The 21,780-nt window shown below is 40.8% G+C and overlaps 3 protein-coding genes across 3 annotated transcripts; all 3 read left to right on the forward strand.

Annotated features, from left to right (window-relative positions):
* Positions 1–10,388: 10,388 nt before the first annotated feature.
* Positions 10,389–11,324, forward strand: LOC311150983 (taste receptor type 2 member 40-like; the record flags this gene model as incomplete). Its single annotated transcript, XM_084201044.1, has 1 exon — positions 10,389–11,324. One exon carries the CDS (start codon positions 10,389–10,391, stop codon positions 11,322–11,324), a length of 936 nt encoding a protein of 311 aa, XP_084057170.1.
* Positions 11,325–13,482: 2,158 nt separating this feature from the next.
* LOC311150984 (taste receptor type 2 member 40-like) lies at positions 13,483–14,418 on the forward strand (the record flags this gene model as incomplete). The annotated part of the gene is made up of 1 exon (XM_084201045.1): positions 13,483–14,418. The coding sequence occupies one exon, from the start codon at positions 13,483–13,485 to the stop codon at positions 14,416–14,418; it is 936 nt and encodes a 311-aa protein (XP_084057171.1).
* Positions 14,419–20,553: 6,135 nt separating this feature from the next.
* Positions 20,554–21,489, forward strand: LOC311166850 (taste receptor type 2 member 40-like; the record flags this gene model as incomplete). Its single annotated transcript, XM_084227045.1, has 1 exon — positions 20,554–21,489. One exon carries the CDS (start codon positions 20,554–20,556, stop codon positions 21,487–21,489), a length of 936 nt encoding a protein of 311 aa, XP_084083171.1.
* Between the last annotated feature and the right edge of the window lie 291 nt (positions 21,490–21,780).

The following is a 21,780-nucleotide window of genomic DNA, read 5'->3' on the forward strand; positions in this document are numbered from 1 at the left end:
TCTCATCTGCGCCCTAGAGTCCATTCAAGGGGCAAACACATCTGACTTTTTCTCTTCCCCATTAAGAGGTATAGAAAAAAAAACCCATTAATTACTAATTCTATTTACAGTTGTTCATTGCTTCTTGGAAGATGGCCAGCCTGTGTGTCTTTGCTTATTTAAGGAGGAATATTGGGAAGGTTTGGGAGGGAGGTTTCTCTGCTTTGAGGACTGGGAACCCAGATTACTTCTCTGAGACATTAAAAACGGAGTGGGAGAGTGAGACATAGGGATTTGAGACCTTCCCAGTTGGCAGCTGTGAGCTGAGAGGTAGTGGGGACCAGATTGGTGTCAGCTTCCAAACTGCTTGTAACGAGCAGAATACCAGGATGGGACAGTTTGCCTCCCCAGGCTGCAAGTCTCTGAGGAGAATATGATATCTCAATTCACTAGTCTGAAGATAATTTGATATCTGTTCAGTTGTTCAGAGCTCCTATCAACCTGAATTTTCCCTATTTCTGTAGTGCTTGCATAATTTAACACTTTACTATCACAACAGATTTCTTATATGGCTGAAACCTGTTACTTACTCCCAGTTCTTTTTAGCATTCAGGTTACTGGTAGCTATATATTTCTATATTTACCAAATAACTCTAAATACAGTAAGAAAGTCCTTGCACACTGACAAAAAGGTGCCTACTGACCTTTCTTTCCTTTCAATGTGTCACTCCACCTTAACATCAGATTCCATTTTGCAAATACTTCTTGCATAAATTGGTTGAGATTTGACTTAATGAAAGAAACAAAACAGTCTTTTGTTAGCCACAATTGAGATCTCACAGTGAAGAGTTCTTTGTAAACTATCTGGACAAATTTGTTCATGACATTATTCAGTTTATTTATCTGTCCTAACTGTATCTGAACTCTTCCACGTTCATAATTACAGCATCTAACAGCTGCCAAGTTTTATGTAATGAAGTAAATTTTACTTCTCTTTTCTCTATGAAAGCTATCTAAGTTTTAAAATTTACCTGGGCAAGGAATTCATTGTCCTTTTTCATTATAAAATGGTTATGATGATCTTGAACACAATGCAATTAAAATTAAAGCAAGTAGTAAAACCTTGGCTGAAGTATTCACTTTTAAAATGACACTTGAGAAGACAAAAAAAGCCTTCGGTCAATATGCTGGGAGGATATGATTGACATTAACGTGGTTTCATATACCAGTATCTATTAAACAGGTATTCTCATTTCCTCTCAATTAAATTAAATTTTACCACATAATTTGGCAAAACATTGCATTGATATTGCCATAACACGTGGATTGTCCCACACACGCTACCTAGAAATGCTTTGAATGTGTATGGATGATTTTTACCAGGCTTGTAAACTAAATCAGGACACATCCAGAACAGTAGACAGATCACAAGTTCAAGAGTGCATGGGATGTTTCAGGAAAGGAAACCTGAGAAACCCTCTCTTTCTCAATGAAGAGTGCAGCTCTTTGAATTAGTATGTTTTAATGGTGCTGTGATGCTGAGAAAGCTGCCTTGCCAGATCTAGTGTTGTGGTGATATTTCTTCTCTGAAGGCATTACATATCATAGTAACACTATATGTTGGATCTAATAGACATCAGTGTTGGATTCTCAATACTGTTCTGGAAAAGTATGCTCCGGAGTAGTATTCTGCTGTAGTGGACATTGGGTTTTGAGTTTGTTCAGTAATTCAGTAGCAAAATTGGGTTCTTATGGAGAGAATTAGGTTGTTAAAATTTTCATTTATTCCAAAATTTGTGTATCTCATTAGAAAAAAGTGGATTTATTTCAAATTGATGCTGCCTCTGTGACTATGGTCTAGATGTCCAGGTATAAGACATATTTTATCTAAAATTATATGATCCATGCCTCAGAAAAATCTATTTGGCTGTGGTTATTAGCTGTTGCAAAGTAATTCAGACACTGTAGTCATGTATGTTTTCAAGGAGAGTTTCTTGCATCTGTCAGGGTAAGGATAGAGCATATTTGCATCTGGTAGCAATAAGGCAGTGAAGCATGCCTTACATTTTCCACATCACCCACTGGATATGGAAATTTCTTTCAGATTATGTGCAACAGGACAGTAGCACTTTCTGTCTGAAAGTGACAGTCTGTATATATATTTAAGCCTTGAAAAAGCTCTGCCTTGGAGAGAATTGCATGATGGCATTGTAAATACTCTGATGAGGTTTTGAATATACAACCTGTAGAGCTTTGGGCATCTTGAGAGCTGAATGCGTGAAGTATTCACGTGTACATGAAAACGGTGCTGTTGTTTTTTCTGCTAGTACGTAGGTTTCTTTGAAGACACTTTTCTCACCTACAGAAAGCAAAGACAAAAAGTTTCCCTGTAAAATTTTTCTAATTATAGAAGCAGGAAGAGGGGCTTGGGGGAGGGAGGGAGGGCAGGGAGGGAGAAGACGTCACAAGTAATCCTTATCAACTCATTCCCTTCTTATCTTTAAAGCACATATGACAGCTCTGCTCCCTTGAGTCCACAAATTAGTAAGAGAACCTCTGGCTTTTTTCTCTGGGACAGACACTTTCTCTTCTCTATACAGTGCATTAGCTTCTTCCAAATCTAACTGATCAGCACACTGAAAAAAAATACAACTTTCAGCATGCCTTCCAGCTGTTACACATAAAAAAGCTTAACAGCAATTATCTTTTAGATACTTCTTAGAATTAAATAAACATATGATTCAAAGAAATATGGACATATTAAGTATGTTGGCATGCATTTGACATGTTGTTGCAAGTATTTCTTATGGTAATTTTAAATGGTTAGTATTTCAAATGGTTTGGAATCAAAAGCGGATTTCAGCAAATTATTTTTCTAATATCTGTCCTGAAGTGAAAGTGAATTGGGAGTTTGGTCTTCTACACCATGTGAATAGTAAATTCCACTGCAACAGGTGTGTAGACTGAAGTTTTGCTTTGTGGATTGATATTCCATTTTCAACCTTCCAAAATATATATGTATTACAGACTGCATGAAAGATTGCTCTTTTAAAAAGAGCGTTAGAAAAACATGGTGAGGCAATGTTAGTGACACTGGCCATCTTGAAAACTGTTGTGAAAAGGCTACCACTTACAAAGAGACTGCACTTGAGTTTAAAAAAACTTGTTTAACTCAAGCTCTTCTACCTCAAATGGTCCCTGGTGATACTACTACTGAGCAGTATGACTTGAGGACTAAAACAACATGAAAGAAAATCTCCTTGATATGAAAGACTGTCTGCTAAAGGTTAATAATAATTTGGTAACCATCAAAAGCACAATTTTGGTCTGAACACATCAGAACGCTGTAGCACTTGTTCCTTCACTAAAGAACTTCAGAAAGCTGGAGGCAGGATAGCCTGAGAGCCATAATATTTTGTTGTAGAATGGAGGACTGATGACAGGATAAATTCAATTTAAACAACCCATAATTGGAGCTGTCAGTCAGGGATCTAGCAGAATGTTCTAACTGCCCTGCACTTGACAGAGAGAGATCCCTTCTGGGGCAAAAGTGCTCTCAGACACTCTCAAATCACATATGCAGATGGCAACTTTTCACCCTTTTATCCACCAAAAACTTTCTCTCTTATCTAGCAGTACACAAACTCAAAGACTCACAGAGTGCCTTGGTTGGAAGGGACCTTTTAAAAATCATCCAGTTCAACCAACCTACCATGGTCAGGCTGCTTAATCTCTGTCCAGGCCTTGAATACTTCTAGTGAGGTGACATCCACCACTTCCCTGGGCAATCTGTCCTTCCAGCTTTCTGGGACATCTTTATTCAGGAAAAAAAGGACAGAAAAGTCATTGATACTTCTAACCACAACCACCAGTTAATAGACTTTAGGTTCAGAGGAGGAAGGAAGAAGGGGAGAGACCACAGTTTGTAACCACAGATTAGCTCAATGTGTGGGAATTCACTTACCTGGATGAATTTGTTAAAGACAATGGGGAAAAAAAGAGGAATAGCCTGACCTCTGTGAGTCCTTCGAATTGAAGATTCATCAGTCCACCGATAAAGAAGACTGTACTCAAACCTGGGATCCAAGTGGATAGAATGGATACAAGATAGGTAAACTGGAAGGTAGACAGGAAGGGTATCCTTGATGACAGGAAAGAAAAGGAGTTGGTTTCAGGTACTAGGAAAGGAGAGTTTGAGAATGAAGGGTAAGAGGGTAGAGAAGATTAGGCAAGAAAGACAGGAGAAGCAGTGAAAATAAGAATGGCAAAAACCACTAGAACTGAAACGAAAAAGCACCTTGTTCTTCTCTGTCCTACATGAATGTACATGAGTTTCCCTGGTCATAATCCTATCGTACATGAATGCCTTCTATTATTTTCTCTGTTACTTTAATATCTCATTTGTTGCTTCATTGGGCACAACCTCTAAGAATAAATAGTATAATTAGAATATCACCTCAGGCTACTGTTAAAGATTTTGTAGTTTTTTTGTAGTAACTGTGCTAGTGAGAACTTGATTTTTTTTCTCTGCAACAGGGTAAAGACTGATATTAAAAAAAGATTTTTGCGGTTGTATATCTCTTGATGCATTCAGACATTCCCTGTGAAACCATTCCAAAACAACCATGAGGCATAGTTTTCCATTCAGAAAAGCAAGTCCTAGCCCCTGAAGCATTTATTTAACATCAAGGAGAGCAAAAAAGAATAAAAGCCTAATCCCTGAATAAGCAGCCACACAGCCTTGTACTGAGGAGGCATGCTAAGGCAAATGAAATATCTGAGTCCAGCAGAGTGCCAGAGGGCTTCTCTTACCATTGAGTGTGTATCAACTCTGTTCTTGCTTCTTCACAGTGCACCACCTTCCAAAATACATCCTAGAAAACCATTTTCCATGGCTCTTTAAAGTGCTTGCTATCTTCTCTGTTTTTTACAATTGCTTACAGGCTGATTTCAAGGGATATTTCCTGTAAAACTCCTGATTTCAAGGGATATTTCCTGTAAAACTCCATTCAGAATCTGAAAAATGACCATAACAAAAATGCTTTTTTATATGCAACATAATCAAAAGCTGTGAATTTCATAACATAAAAGCTATGTCCTGTGCCTTATTGTATTAGCCCTACAGATATAATTCAGATGAAAGACAACCTTGTGTGAGATGTGGAGTTGTACCTACTTATGGAAAACTCAGGTTAATTGCTATCCTTGGTGACAGCAAAATAGAACAAAGTCTTATAACCTAAATTATGTGTCCCAGAGTGTGAGGTGAAAATGGCCTTGAATTTCAGAGCTTATGGGTCTATCAAGAAGAATTATTTAGATTTCACTAGTAGATAATGCTCTTCTGCTGCAATATCACTTGAATCATGAATGTTACAATGCAATGGACACTTGACCATAACTCAGATTAATGTCTCCCAATATGTAATTTAATTGTAATGCTGCAACAAGAAACTATATGGAAGCATAGCATTTACAGCTAAATTCAAAACTATATGAACTTCATGGCCATTTCCAATACTTTAGAAGGTATCAGCAAGACATTGTTTTTAAGTATATTTTTGTTAGAAGTACATCCAAAATATCTACCATTAGTTACATCTGTGGACCAGACAGTGAAGTGTCATCAGTCACAAAAATTCTCTTTGGTTCAGCCCCTAAATCTGCTGTCCTCATGTGTGGATTAGATCCAAATTAGATACTAAAACTCTTCATATACTTTGCAATATCACAAAGTAATGCTTGTGAAATTAAAAAAAAAATAAAATTACCCTATCTCTTCTGAACAGAATCCTAAATTTCTTTCTTCTGTATTTCCACCACAATTTCATTTTATGTCTCCTCTTCTTAGCCTTTTCATCCTCCTCAGAATCTCCAGTTATTGCAGTGTGTTTCAGAAGTTAAGGCTTTAACTTATAATTCTGGAGATTTCAAGTTCCATTTGTATCTTTGATTCTGTTGTAATATGTGGTTTTTAGCCATCAGGTAACTTGCCAGTGCATCTGTAATGTGGAGTTGTTTGCATTTGGCCAGCAACGTGGCATATTTTGAATAGAACTAAATAATTTCCTGTGTCACTGAGATATTATTAAATACCAAACACTTTGGTTCACTGAACAGCCAAATTAGTTGGGCGAGATTTTCTCCCAGACTGATGAAAAGTAAACAAATGTATTTTTAGTTGATTTCTATGTAGTTAGATGAATAAGCTTTGCTTACATTCACTTCTCCACGGCAGAATCAGTTTCCCCTGTGGCTCCAGAAGCTTCTTGGTCAAACTCTTAAAAAGTTTGCAATGAAAATATGCATGATTTTTTTTCTCTTAGTTTTAAGACTAATTGTAAAAAGGATCTGGCTTTGTAATTATGAAACCAGCCACTCCTTGCACTCTCCACAATGCATTTTAAGAAAAGTTTATTCCTGTATCTTCAGAGTTATTTTTTCATGTTTGTTAGACCTTTTGCAGATTTCTTATTTCTAAACTAAAAAAGGCTGTTGTTTCCCATTTTTATTGTTCTGCAATACAACTTTATTAGAGCTACATACAAGAGTACAATGCCTTAATTGGCGCAACAAACAAAAAAATTTTGGTTGCATCTTCCATCGTGGCATCTATTTTTGTTACTGCTTTCTTCACAAATTTATATATGCATGTGTTTATTCATCTCTGCAGGCATTTGTCCCTCTTTTATCAGACTGCATCTCCAGCTTGCCAAAATGATTTTGAATTCTGAATCTGTCTTCCAGAATTTTGTGGTCAGCATAAGCCTAGTGTGTGTAAATTTAGTAGTGTGCAGTCACCAGAAAAATAAAATTCCCCCCAAATACTGGATGCAATATTCCAGATACCACCTTAAAAAAGTGTTGAGGAAGAGACTCACTTTCCTTAATCTACTGGCTGTGCTCCTGGTAAACCAGATTAGAGTGCTGTACACTGTATATTCATTCTCTAGACATTTACTGAACTATTTTATGTACTTAGTCACCCATCTACTGTGGTAGTTAAGCCTGATTTCTTTGTCAAGCCCTTGGAATCTACTTGAGTTGAATACTGCTGATATAATTAATTTTACCACCAGACGATAAAAAGGCGGGACTGGGATGGACTCATTGATGAAGTTCCCAGGTACTGCTCTAATGAATACAGTTATGGGCTTCACACTTCTTTTGGGGTTTTGGCTGCTGAGTTTCAGAGCTAACTTCCACAGCACAGCTGGCTTCCCTTAAAACACATTGCTGGGAGATGCCTCAGCAGGGCTCAGCCCCCTCTCATTTTGGGAGCTGCTTCTAAGCTGGGTGCTCACCCTTGCTCTCTCACTGAACTGTGCTGCAGCTTTGCCTGAGTCTTTCCACCTGCCTAGCTGACCTGGATACTGATCCAGGTCTACAAACTGGAATTACTGGCTTAATCTTGGACATGTTGTATCACTATGGACACATTTGGTATGACTAGACTCCTGGCTGACCCATCGCAGAGCTTCTCTGCCATCCTTGCCTATAGGAGGTGAGACTGCATGCTTGACAGTCCTGTCCTTGCCTGCCTTGTGGTGATGCTGCCTTTTTGCATTTCGTTTCCTTATGGAACAGCTCCTCCTGCTGCTCCTTGACAAGACCATTGTAATCTGTGCTTCAACCATAATTCTCCCTTGTGGGCCTACATGGTGTTGAGCAGCTTTTGAAATAGTTGACTGCCAGGCTAATATAGTAGCCTTTCTATAAACTGTGTATGGGGATATACATGTACTTTGTTAGTTGGCTCCATGAGGATGGGGTGTTCAGGTTCAGCTAGCACCCACCTGATGTTGATTTTGACTCATGGGTAGGCATTCTGGAAGATGGCCTGAGAGACCTTTGTCTCCATCTGTGCCATGGACTCGGACTGAGTGCCTGACAATCAGTATCGAGGGAGTAAGGCCGCAAAATGCAATGGAGCACCTTCTTCTCAGGTATGAAGATTTTGATATGGCGACAGTGACAGGCATGAGATCACCACACAGAACCTTAAACTGACCCTTTTCAGGTCAAAATCGGTCACTTCCAGGTGTGCCACCAAAGTGCACAGCACAATGTGATCCCAGGAACTGGACGGTCATTTTTCACAGGGTGAAGGAATTATCTACCCATCAGCAGCTTCCTTTGACCCTTACTCGAGAAGAAAAGACTGCTCCAGTACTTTCTAGATAACTACTGAGCATGAGCATAATTGAGAATACAGCAACATAATCAAATCCAGCAGCTGGAATGGCAGCAGTGTCACTCAGATTGTCAGCCCACTGCCAGATAGGGTATGTTTGGCTTGCTTTTGAGGTCTGCAGTGAGTAGAGGCACATGAGTCACTCTGGGGCTCTTAGCCATGGAAACAAGGTCATTCCCTGGTGTGGGTTACCAGGATAATATGAAGCTGCATGAAACAACTGCAAGTTGTGTAGTTTGTTGCATATGAGATGAATTGCAATTTAGTAATAACCCTAAATTTAGAATTATTTCTGTAAGCAGTTTACTGACTGCAAACTGTATCAAATTCTCTGCTTGCACAACATTAGGAGGGTACTGTAGTATGTTATTAACTACAGACATTGTTCCAATGTTACATCATTTCAGTAAATGTCTAACCTTTTTTATTGAAACATCTCCAGCAGAGACAGTATTTATGATATTTGTTTATATCTATACTTGCTATTCTACTTAATTAGATTCTGTCATGTATGGGCTGCATTGCTACAAGTGGATGAATCCATTATCCTGATGATGTGTGGATGCTACAGCTCTGTTTTCTTGAAGTCAAGCTAGGGAGTGAGGCTGAGCAAATAGTCCTTGGGCAGGTAACCCTGCCTGTGGTGGAGGTTGGAACTAGATGATCTGTAAGGTCCCTTCCAATCCAAACCATTCTATGATGGTATCATCCTGTGGTCTACAGAAACACACACAAGTACATACAGTCAGACTATTCAAGCACACAATTGGCCGTGCAGATCACATGGGCAGGAAGTACTTGAAAGTTTTACTTTGAGAATGCTTTGACAATTCAGCTAATGTCACTATGAAGCCATCAGAATTAGCAAGATATTTAAAATCTAAGCATCCAGAGCACAAAGACAAAGCCCTACATTTCTGCCATGTTTCAAGCCACATGACATTCAATTCAGTACTTTACAAAATTTCACCAAACTTAATGACAAATGTGTAGAGAATGCTCCTTTGAGGTTTCTTGCTTCACAGCAAAAGAAAAATGTCACATAACACCAGAGAAACACTTTTTCTTCCTTCTATAAAAAGCAAAAATGGCTGGGATAATACACAGAAAGCAATGCAGCAGCAAACTAAAATGGATTCTGTTGTCACTGTTAGAAGACACACAGAAAATACTGCTGAAGGTTTGAAGAGACAAGTATCAGCACAAATTACATAGTGGAAGAGGATTCCTGAGTGGATGGGTGAAAGTACAAATGTTTCTAAAATGCCTCAGATTAAGGTATATGACAAATGCTGTTTCAGTAGTGAAATAAATGAAAAGCTACCTTCTGTAAGGCACTGAAGGGAAGATTTACCACAGAAGCTGTATTCTCCACAGTAAATTATTTGTTTAATTAAAATGTTTTCTAAAAAAGCAGTGCAAGTGTAAAGACCAGTGGAACAGCTGCTTTGACTGGCATAAGAGAAGGATTGGGTGGTAAGGTCACGTAGTCACCACTACACCTGGAATTCGTTCACTGCAATGTTCATAGATGAGTTATTACAGCAAAGAAACTGGAGCCAAATCTGCAAAAGGTGCTACAGGATGTCATCAGTATGGTTCATTTCATAAAAACAAGAACTTGAAATATTAGAACCTTTACAATACTGTGCAGTGACAAGGGAGAGACGATGAAAATCCTTTATACTTGTAACGGGTTGACCTTGACTGGCTGTCACATGTCCACCAAGCCTATTAGCAGATATTTGAATAAAGACCGGTTCAGTATTAGAAGAGGCCACAGAGATTACTCTCATAAATGAAGAAGACATGACAATGCAAGACAGGGAGAGATTAAGGCAAAAGATATTCTAAAAAAACCAAATCCAGGCATGTAAAGCAGGACATCAGATACTGGATTGCAAACCCACAGTTCTAAAAACCCCAGCCGAGCTGCTCCATAGCTTTACAATGAAAATTCTTCCACAAAAATGAAAAATTTGTAATTGAATCTTGACCCCATTTGCCTGCTTAGACAAATCAGCTGAGACATCAACCCCCACAACAAGATGTAAAGCAGCAGAAATATTAAATGATATTAGGATACTGATAGGCCCTGAGATAAATAGGGGAGCATTGCCCATAACAGCTCCTTAGGATTGGCAGTGCCTGCCAGATCTAAGGCTTTCAGGAGCCCAGAGAGAGCTGAGTAATAATTACAAGCTCTTGAGTTGCAATGGTGACATCTTTTGCTCTCCTTTGTCTATCAATTGCTATAATTGAATCCATGGCAGGAATTCTAGGAAATGGAATTATCTTGGCTGCCAGTTCATTGAGATGCATTGGGACCAAATCATGGCCCCCATATGATATGATTGTCATCTCACTGAGTTCATCTAGATTAATTTTGCAGTCATGGACTACAGTGGATTACTTAATGGGTATATTTTATGAGCCCTTCTTTTATACAGAAAACCTGCTAACAGTTACCAAGACAATGTTTACGTTTCTGAGCTACTCAACCCACTGGTTTGGAGCCTGGCTTAGTGTCTTCTATTGTGTCAAGGTTGCCATTTTTACACAGTCTTTCTTCATCTGGCTGAAGCTGAGAATTGCCAGGCTGGTGCCCTGGATGCTGCTCACATCATGGCTCTGCTCCTTCACAGCCACAATTCCCTTCGCCTGGGATGTCTACAATGTGCATGAGAACATCACTGCACCTTCATCCTTGACAAACTCTTACACAAGGAGAACCGCAAGGAATGAGAGTTTGACTTTATTGATTTATCTCTGGAATGCAAGTACAGCTTTGCCTTTAATACTGTCTGTTGTTTCAAATGTTCTGCTGATTTGGTCTCTGTGGATACACACCAGACAGATGCAAAATAATGCAAGTGGCTTCAGGGATCCCAGCTTGGAGGCCCATATGAAAGCCATCAAGTCAGTCTGCTCCTTCTTTATCTTCTACATTACAAATTCTATTTGTTTGCTTCTCCTCTACTCAAGAGTTTTTTCACCTTTAAGTGATGAGGTATCCATGTGTGCATTTATAATGGCTGCCTGTCCTATAGGACACACAATGGTTCTAATCTGGAGCAATCCAAAGTTTCGAGAGCTGCCAGCTAGGATTTGGCACCACACTAACTGTCCCGTCAGAACTATATCCAGGTAAAAGATCATGATATATCCTGAACTTTTGAGTTTATCTCCAAATTATTAAAATGAAATTGTCAGAAATATAATAGGCACTGGAATTAATAGATTAGGGCCTTGATCTGGAATCATGAAGAAGAGTGAAAATTTGCTTTACTGGGAGGTAAGTCTTGTTTTGAAAAATCGCATAAGCTGTCTTCTATTTGCTACACTTTCCTTGGAATATGCCATGGTTTGTCTGGAGCCAGAGAAAAACAAGGCCAAGACTCTGTAGTAGCCAGGACAAGGCATACGGAAGATCACGGGATGTCACGGAAAGCTAGGAATTCCTTTTCCCCCCAGCCCCCTAAGATAAGAGATAAGCCAAAAGAATGCGACCTCCCAGTTCCAGTAACTTTCCACTAACCCCAGTAAACTTCCACTCCTTACTAACCATAGAAGGTAATGCAAGACCCCTAGGTGACGTAGTGCAGACCCCCAAACCTATATAACCCCATGATATGAGACAATAAACGCCTTTGACCGTCCATCACATTGATGTCACGCGTGTCACTGGTCCGGATGGTCCTGAGCAGGTTTGGGCCACCATGCTGCTCCATAGAACCAGGTCGCCTTGCCTTGCAACAAAAAGGCAACAAGACTCAGATTCCAGTATGATTCAATAAAGAAAAACACAGCCTTTTGATCTTCTTCTGCTCTTGCTGAAGTAATGATTGTTGTCACTGAATTATTTTTACATCAGAACTGGAGCTTCATGAGCCTTTTCAGCTGCAGGGAGAGTTTAGTCACTTTTAAAGTGATTGTCACTGAAACATATGTGACCTGAGCCTTATATTGATTAAGCCCATCCTGATTCAATGTGCCTGGTCTGGATGTTGTCAATCTGTTTGAAGCAATGTACCTGTCACTGATCTGAGTCTGTGCCTGAATTGCTTTATTTTACAAATTAAAAAATACTATGTCAAAGGATAACTTGAGATGGAGTCTTCCTTTCCCTCATGACAGAAGCTGTGCCACAGGTGGCAGCACGGGCTTCCATGACCATTTTTTATGCCATTAAACAGACATGCAGAAGTTGAGCCCATGGCAATGGCACCCTGACGTGCCACTGTCAGCACCGTGCATTGTCACCCTGCTGGCTCCCAGCCCCGCACCATGAGACACCCGTGTGGGCAGGGCTGGGCCATCCTCTGCCCTTCCCTGCTCTGCCCTCACCGGCCTCCAGGAACAAACCTCAGAGCCCTCTGAGCACACCAACAGGCAAAACACGTGGGCTGTGCTCAACCCACAGTGCCTGTGTGCTGTCCTGTCCTGCCTGAGCTCTGAGGCACACGGCTGCTCAGCAGGGACACCCTGAACAGCTGCTCCCACACAATTTGCTTTATCTTCCCTTATTCCACATTCCACATGCACACGAGATTCAAAACCAGTTCTTGTGCTGTTTTCCTGCCTCTTTAAGTACACCTTCCCTCCAAAGCCCTTCCTTTACATAAAATAAAACCAACTAGTTTCCAATTCATTCACATGAATTTGGGGATCTAAGGGGGAAAGTCAAGAAAAGTATTAAAAGGCTCCTCATAGGTTCATTCTTCTGGAAGACCTTTCTGTCTTTTTATACACAGTCTACTAAATCCCTGCGTTCTATGGGAAAATTATATTGCTTAAATATCTCCATGCAAAAAAGAAAAACACGATAACCCTTCTTGCAGCACAAATTTGAAAATACCTGAGAAAGATAAGAGGCCATGTCAAGTATGTCTCAGAAATCCTGAAGAGATAACAGTGCAACAAAGGGAGACATTGAGGCATCACCTATAAAATACAAATCTACACATGTAAAGACCTTCACCAGACACTGGAGTGGAAACCCACATTTGTAAACACCACAATTCACCTGCCCCATAACCCTTCCTGTACAAATCCTTTCAGCAAAATGAAAACTATGTTATTGAATCTTACCCCATTTGCATGCTTAGACAAATCAGCTGAGACATCAACCCCCACAACAAGATGTAAAACAGCAGAAATATTAAATGACATTAGGATACTGATAGGCCCTGAGATAAATAGGGGACCATTGCCCATAACAGCTCCTAAGGATTGGCAGTACCTGCCAGATCTAAGGCTTTCAGGAGCCCAGAGAGAGCTGAGTAATAATTGCAAACTCTTGAGCTGCAATGATGACATCTTTTGCAGTCATTGGTATATCAATTGCTATAATTGAATCCATGGCAGGAATTCTGGGAAGTGGAATTATCTTGGCTGCCAGTTCATTGAGCTGCATTAGGAGCAAATCATGGCCCCCATATGATATCATTGTGTTCGCGCTGAGTTCATCGAGATTCATTTTCCACTTCTGGATTATACTGGATTTATTAATTAATATATTGCATGAACACTCCTATTATGAAGAAGATATATTTGTTGTTTTCAAGACAGGCTATATGTTTCTGAACTACTCCACCCTCTGGTTTGGAGCCTGGCTAAGTGTCTTCTATTGTGTCAAGGTTGCCAGTTTTACACAGTCTTTCTTCATCTGGCTGAAGCTGAGAATTGCCAGGCTGGTGCCCTGGATGCTGCTCACATCATGGCTCTGCTCCTTCACAGCCACAGTTCCCTTCGCCTGGGATGACTACATTGTGCACAAGAACATCACTGCACCTTCATCCATGACAAACTCTTACACAAGGAGAACTACAAGGAAGGACAGTCTGGGTTTATTAATTCTGCTCTCTAATGCTAGTATAATTATGCCTTTAATACTGTCTGTTGTTTCAAGTGTTCTGCTGATTCGGTCTCTGTGGATACACACCAGACGGATGCAAAATAATGCAAGTGGCTTCAGGGATCCCAGCTTAGAGGCCCATATGAAAGCCATCAAGTCAGTCTGCTCCTTCCTTATCCTTTACATCATATATTTTATTTGTTTGCATCTACTCCAATACAGTGATTTTTTGCCTTTAAGCAATGAGGAATCTATCTTAGTAGCTGTATTTGCTGCCTGTCCTACAGGACACACAATGATCTTAATTTGGAGCAATCCAAAATTTCAAGAGCTGCCAGCTAGAATTTTGCACCACATTAACTGTCAGGTTAGAACTGCATCTGTGTAAAAGACAGTGTCTTAGCCTGGACTTTCTAATTTAGATTCTGATGAACCAAGATAAAGTAATCAGAGGTATAAACAACAGATACTGGAATCAGTAGGTTAGGGCCTTGATGTGGAATCATGAAGGAGTGAAATCTTGCTTTAGTTGGTCAGTAGTCTTGTTATGAAAACTTGTATAAATAATCTACTATTTGCTGTACTTACCTGGGAAGTCACCACGGCTTCCCTAACAGAGAAAAAAAACAGGGCCAAGTCCCAGACTAGAATGGAATCTCTTGGAATGCTAGAAATTACAGTACTGGATGCAAACAGAATAGACCTGTTTAAGCACAGGCATGGTCACATTCTGTGAACATAAGGCTTGAATGCTGTTTCTAGTTACTTAAACTCCCTAATGAGGGTTCTAAGGAATTCCCTTATATTTTCAGAATATTTCATTCATTATTTTTGACCCATGTTGAACTGTAGTAAAATATTTTCTGATTCTAAAGGTGTCTATAACATTCCAGCATAGCTCAGGAAAGAATGACGTGGCCTTTTGAGATTCCTCCTCTTGCTGAAATAGTGATCTCTGTCACTGCATTATTGTTACATCAGAACTGGAGCTTCATGACCCTTTTCAGCTGCAGGGAGAGTTTAGTCACTTTTAAGGTGACTGTCAAAGAAATATACTTGAGCCTTGTGTTCACTAAGCCCGTCCTGATTCAATGTGTCTGGTCTGGATGTTGTCAATCTGTGTGATGCAATGTACCTGTCACTGATCTGAGTCTGTGCCTGAATTGCTTTATTTTACAAATTAAAAAATACCATGTCAAAAGATAACTTGAGATGGAGTCTTCCTTTCCCTCATGACAGAAGCTGTGCCACAGGTGGCAGCACGGGCTTCCATGACCATTTTTTATGCCATTAAACAGACATGCAGAAGTTGAGCCCATGGCAATGGCACCCTGACGTGCCACTGTCAGCACCGTGCATTGTCACCCTGCGGGCTCCCAGCCCTGCACCATGAGACACCCGTGTGGGCAGGGCTGGGCCATCCTCTGCCCTTCCCTGCTCTGCCCTCACCGGCCTCCAGGAACAAACCTCAGAGCCCTCTGAGCACACCAACAGGCAAAACACGTGGGCTGTGCTCAACCCACAGTGCCTGTGTGCTGTCCTGTCCTGCCTGAGCTCTGAGGCACACGGCTGCTCAGCAGGGACACTCTGAACAGCTGCTCCCTCTCAATTTGCTTTATCTTCCCTTCCCTGCTTTATATTCCACATTCCACGTGCACACGAGATTCAAAACCAATTCTTGTGCTGTTTTCCTGCCTCTTTAACTACATCTTCCCTCCAAAGCCCTTCCTTTCCATAAAATACAATCAAGTAGTTTCCAATTCATTCGCATGAATTTGGGGATCTAAGGGGGAAAGTCAAGAAAAATATTGGAAGGCTCCTCCCTGGAAGACCTTTCTGTCTGCAAGTCACCTGCTAACCAATTATGGCCATATGAATAAAAATATCTTCAACATGCATTATATACACCACTTACTAAATCGCTGTGTTCTATTGGATAAATTATAAGTTTGACAAGGATTTGTTCTGCGAAGCAAAGTAGGAACCTCTGTATTAGTAGGAAAATGGCAATTCTTGGGATTAGGATCCTCTGAAAACATGCATCTTGCTTGAGAGTAGGCATTTTCTCCTTTTTCCCTTTTTTTTGTAATCTAAAGGTGATTTATTCCCCCCAGCTTAAACCTGCCAGTTTGTAAGCTGAAGAAGGTTTGAAAGTCATGGAATCAGACCCTTCCAAAACATCTGAACTGGTTCCACACACTGGTTCCACACAATGTCACTCAAGTGCAATGGCAGCTCAATTCAAGTTTGGTATGGTGAATCAAATCATGAAACAAACAAAATTCAATGCTCATCCTGCCCTAACTTTGCCAGCTGGACATCCTGCAAATCATCTTGTCCTGTGGCTCTTTGCATTGAAAATCCAGGTAAACCTCACAAGAATTTCTAAGATGCTCACATGTAATAAAATCAATGAGGCCAACACAATATTTCCTATTAAAAACACCTTTCCGGATTTCTGGAAATTAATGATGAAAAATGCCACCAGTGAGTAATTCAGAGGAAGAAAGAAAAAAAGCAATCCCCACTTTTTTTTTCTAAAGCACAATCTTTTCCAAGAAAAGACTGTGCTTTAGACAAAAATGACTGACATCTGATTAGAGTCCTTAGCTCAAGGCAAGAAATGCAAATATCTACATGAGAGATCACTACAGGATCCTTCTCTGATTTACATTCCTATTAGCACACCTGGAATTTTCATCATGGAAATTCAGGACAACATGCGATGGAGTCAATTTTCAGTGCCCATCACAGCAGGATTTTTAAAAAAGCAAAACCTGTGTGCCAGGCTGTGCTGCTTTTCTGTGTATGTGGGGACTGGGGAAGACAAAAAGCTATGTATGAATGGACTTTCTGGTGAAAGTAAGGCCTTGCTTTTGGGGGTCTGGCTGCCTTGTTTCAGAGCCAGCTTCCACAGCCCACCTGACTGGCCTTTTAGCACATTGCTGAGCAAAGCCTCGGTGGGGCTTGGACCCCTCTACATTCAGGAGCTGCTCCTTGGTCTCTCCTTGAGCTGTGCTGCAGCTTTGCCTGGGCCTTTCCACCTGCTTGGCTCACTTGGATACTGATCCTGGCCTGCAGATTGCACTTAGTGGCTCGATCCAGGGCATGTCTGATCACTCTGGATATGGCTGGCAATCCCTGGACTTGTGGCTGTCCCTAAATGTTCTCACAGAGTTTATCTGCTGTCCATGCCCACATTAGAGGTGGACTGCAGGCCTGACAGTGCCCTCATGCATTGGCCTGGCCTTGTGGGGATTCCTTCAACATGGGCAAAATAACTGAATTTATTTCCAATCAATAAGAGATTCCCAATCAAGAAGGGTCTAGGGGAGTGAGAAAGAAAGAACAAAACCAGAAACCTTTTCCCCACATCCCTGCCTCTTCACTCTTCCATCTCCTCCCTCCCTGAGCGGGGCCGGGGATCAGGGAATGGGAACTGCAGGAGGGATCCTCTCCACAAGGTGCAATCTTCCAGGAACAAAGCACCAAAGTGCTTCAGCGCGGGATCCCCACAGGCTGCAGCTCCTGCCATGAGACTTCTCCATGGTGGGATCTCCGCAGGATTCAGCTTCCCTCAGGGCACAGCCACCTGCGGCCAGGGCGGCTCTGCCAGGCCGCGGTGCGGATATCTGCTGAGGGGTCGGCAAGGGCCTGCAGGGTCCCAGGCTGCCTCAGCATGGTCCTCTCCTGGAAAGCACGGCAACGTCTGCTCCGGGGCCTGGAGCACCTTGTCCCCTTCCTTCTTCCCCGGCCTGGCTCTCTGCAGGGCTGTTTCTCTCACACAGTCTCTCTCTGTCCTCTCTCACAGCTGCAGCGCACTTTACCCCTCCTTACATGAGTTGTCACACAGATGTCGCCGCCATCCCCGGTGGGCAGGGCCTTGCTCAGTGGTGGGTCCCTTTTGGGGGTACCTGGGACTGGTTCTGTGGGACACTGGGGCACGTCCTGGTCTCTGCTCACACAAACCACCCCTGCAGCCTCCCCACTGCCAAAATCTTGCCCGTAAACCCCACTGATATCACACAGACATTTGCTGCTGCCTTGTGGCAAGAGGCTCAGGCTCAAGGCTGAATGGGTCTCTGAGTTTCCTGGGCTCCGGGAAGGTGTCCCTGCCCATGGCAGGGGGTTGGAACTGGGTGGTCTTTGAGGACCCTTTGCACCCAAAGCATCCTGTGATTCAATGAGTGAGCTGAAAAGAGCTGAATGTAATGAGCTGAATTTAAACAGCACCTACACTGCTTTCTTTTATTAAAAGGGAAGTGATACATACTTGCTGACCCTTTTCTATTGGAAGTGCCTGTCAATAGCATGCTACAGAACTTTTCCTGTCAAAAAACCAAACACACTTTTTTATTTCTTCATGGTGAAAGTGAAATTCTAAAACTTGATGAGAAAGGAACTCTTTTTCAAAAGTTTTTGTGCCAAAAATTGTATAAGTGTGACAACTTTAAAAAGCTCTCATACTGGTACACTTGCAACATTTGGAAGCAGAATGTTCTAAACTGTTTAAAAACCTACAAAGGAAGAGTTTTCATGAGTTTTGAAGCCATTTGGTAAACATATCAAACCAGAAGAATAGGTGAGTAGTTTGCAAGTTTTGACAAGAGGGAAATTGGCAATTTCAACTGAATTTCAACAAAGAACTTTGCAGATGTGATTGTGGGAAAGCCATTCAGAGCGTATATTAAACAAAACTGAACATAGATTGAGGTCTCTGAATCACTGTGTCAAAGTGATAAGCCCAGATAAAAAAATAAAAATTAAGCATACGCAATCATGTTAATCTCACTAAAAATAATTATTAATCATATTATTAATGAAAAGAGGAAAAGAGGTTGTACCAATACTAAAGTGAAATAGTTTTTAAAATATTTTCTATGTTGTCTTGAAATATTTAATTCTTTTTCTTGGTGTAAATTTTCAAGTAATAAGTATCTGTACCTTATATGAATAAAATAAATACAGCACTACACATATAAAATATAAAAACAAATGTACATAAATCTGAGGTGAATACTCATAAAGTTTTACTCCTATGAGTGCATGATCAAAAAGGCTCAAACACTCTCCTCGGCCCTCATAGATTACACTAAGCACTAGGAAATTTCAAACTACTCAAAGAAATCACCTTGAAAACATCTCAAAACTTCTCATTTGATCACTCCCCACAGCTTCTTACTGTGCTACTGACAGCCACTGCCTTTCTGAAGAGCCTTGGTGTGCTTCCTTCTGTATTCTGGGCTACAGATGAAACATGAGTTCCAAAGCTTTTTAAGGAGTCCAAGATTCTCCACTTGCTTAGAAGACCTGTGTCTCCTTGGATGTGGAAAGTGTTTGAATTCACTTCTTTTAGCATATGTAACAGAATTTCAAAAACATGAATATTCCATATGGGAGCAAAATTGTGCTTCAATTAACACTTGTGCCATTGCCCCTGTATGTAATGTTGTATATTGCCAGATCTTAAATTCGTAAGTCAAATTCCACATCCATTCTGTAGGCTGGTGAAAAATGGACCAGTGAGGTAATCTGTAAAATAATTTTCCTTTTCTCTGTTCTGATTTTCCCATAGAAATTTATTGTTTTCCATTACGACACTCAGAGGAAGCATGCAAGTGTCGCGGTGAGGGAAGTCTTGGGACTCTTAATGTAAGAATCAGCAAGCTCCAACTTTATTGATAAGCACCAGACTTTTATACACAACAAGTAATAAGCTCATGCATATTCTGCAAGTTAAACAATCTATTGGTTATACTACAATGTCAGCTCTTCCTCATTCTTGAGAACTTACATTTCTGCTTCTCACGTCTCACCCTCATTACTGTTATTGTACTACTGCTGTGCTCAAGGACACAATGTTGTTGCAGCTGCAGAAACTCAGATTAGCTGGGTTTGGTACTTTCTCAGTCTTTGGTCAACTAATAAGAGAATGTGTGTGTGACCTCTGTCCTTTAGCCATTCTTCTACATGCAAGGATAATTATAATGCTTAAAACTTTCCAGAGACAAAAGAAAAACATGGTAATCCTCTTTGCAGCAGTAACTGGAAAATATCTGATAAAGAAAAGAGCTACCCCACTATTAGAAGAGGCCATGACAAGTAGATCTCATAAGCCCTGGAGAGATAGTGCAACAAAGGGAGACATTAAGGCATTCGATAGAAAAGAAAATCTGGACATATAAAGACATTCACAAGACACTGGAGTGCAAATCCACATTTGTAAACACCACAATTCACCTGCCCCGTAACCCTTCCAATGCAAATCCTTTCATCAAAATGAAAACTTTGTAATAGAATCTTGACCCCATTTGCATGCTTAGACAAATCAGCTGAGACATCAACCCCCACAACAAGATGTAAAGCAGCAGAAATATTAAATGACATTAGGATACTGATAGGCCCTGAGATAAATAGGGGAGCATTGCCCATAACAGCTCCTTAGGATTGACAGTGCCTGCCCGATCTAAGACTTTCAGAGCCCAGAGGGAGCTGAGTAATAATTGCAAACTCTTGAGCTGCAATGATGACATCTTTTGCTCTCCTTTGTCTATCAATTGCTATAATTGAATCCATGGCAGGAATTCTAGGAAATGGAATTATCTTGGCTGCCAGTTCATTGAGCTGCATTGGGACCAAATCATGGCCCCCATATGATATGATTGTCATCTCACTGAGTTCATCTAAATTCATTTTGCAGACATGGAATACTGTGGATTACTTAATGAATATATTATATGAGCCCTTCTTTTATAAAGAAAACCTGCTAACAGCTGCCAGGACAATGTTTACATTTCTGAGCTACTCCACCCTCTGGTTTGGAGCCTGGCTTAGTGTCTTCTATTGTGTCAAGGTTGCCAGTTTTACACAGTCTTTCTTCATCTGGCTGAAGCTGAGAATTGCCAGGCTGGTGCCCTGGATGCTGCTCACATCATGGCTTTGCTCCTTCACTGCCGCAATTCCCTTCCCCTGGGATGACTACAGTGTGCACAAGAACATCACTGCACCTTCATCCTTGACAAACTCTTCAGCAAGGAAAACCACAAGGAATGAGAGTTTGTATTTATTCATTCTTCTCTCTAATGCTGGTATAGGTATGCCTTTAATACTGTCTGTGGTTTCAAGTGTCCTGCTGATTTGGTCTTTGTGGATACACACCAGACAGATGCAAAATAATGCAAGTGGCTTCAGGGATCCCAGCATGGAGGCCCATATGAAAGCCATCAAGTCAGTCTTCTCCTTCCTTTTCCTTTACATCTTATATTTTATTTTTGTGCTTATCATCGTATATGAAGTTTTTTCACCTTTAGGCAATGGAGACTCAATCTGTGTTGTTTTAATGGCTGCCTGCCCTACAGCACACACAATGGTTCTAATTTGGAGCAATCCCAAATTTCAAGAGCTGCCAGCCAGGATCTGGCGCCATACTAACTGTCATGTCAGAACTGCATCCATGTAAAAGACAGTGGTTTAGCCTGGACTTTCTCATTTAGATTCAAGTCAATTAAATTGAAATCATCAGAGGTATAAATAATAGATACTGGAATCAGTAGATTAGGTCCTTCATGCAAGGTCAATAGGAAGGTGGGAATTTGCTTTATTTAGATGTCAGTCTTGTTAAGAATAATTGTGTATGTTGTCTATTATCTGCTGTACTTTCCTTGGAAATCACCACGGTTCCTTAAATACAACAGAAAAACAGCACCAATACCCAGACTAGAATGGAATCTGTTGGAACACTAGAAATTAA

Source organism: Fringilla coelebs, assembly GCF_963513975.1.
Source record: "Fringilla coelebs genome assembly, chromosome: 2".
NCBI lineage: Eukaryota > Metazoa > Chordata > Aves > Passeriformes > Fringillidae > Fringilla > Fringilla coelebs.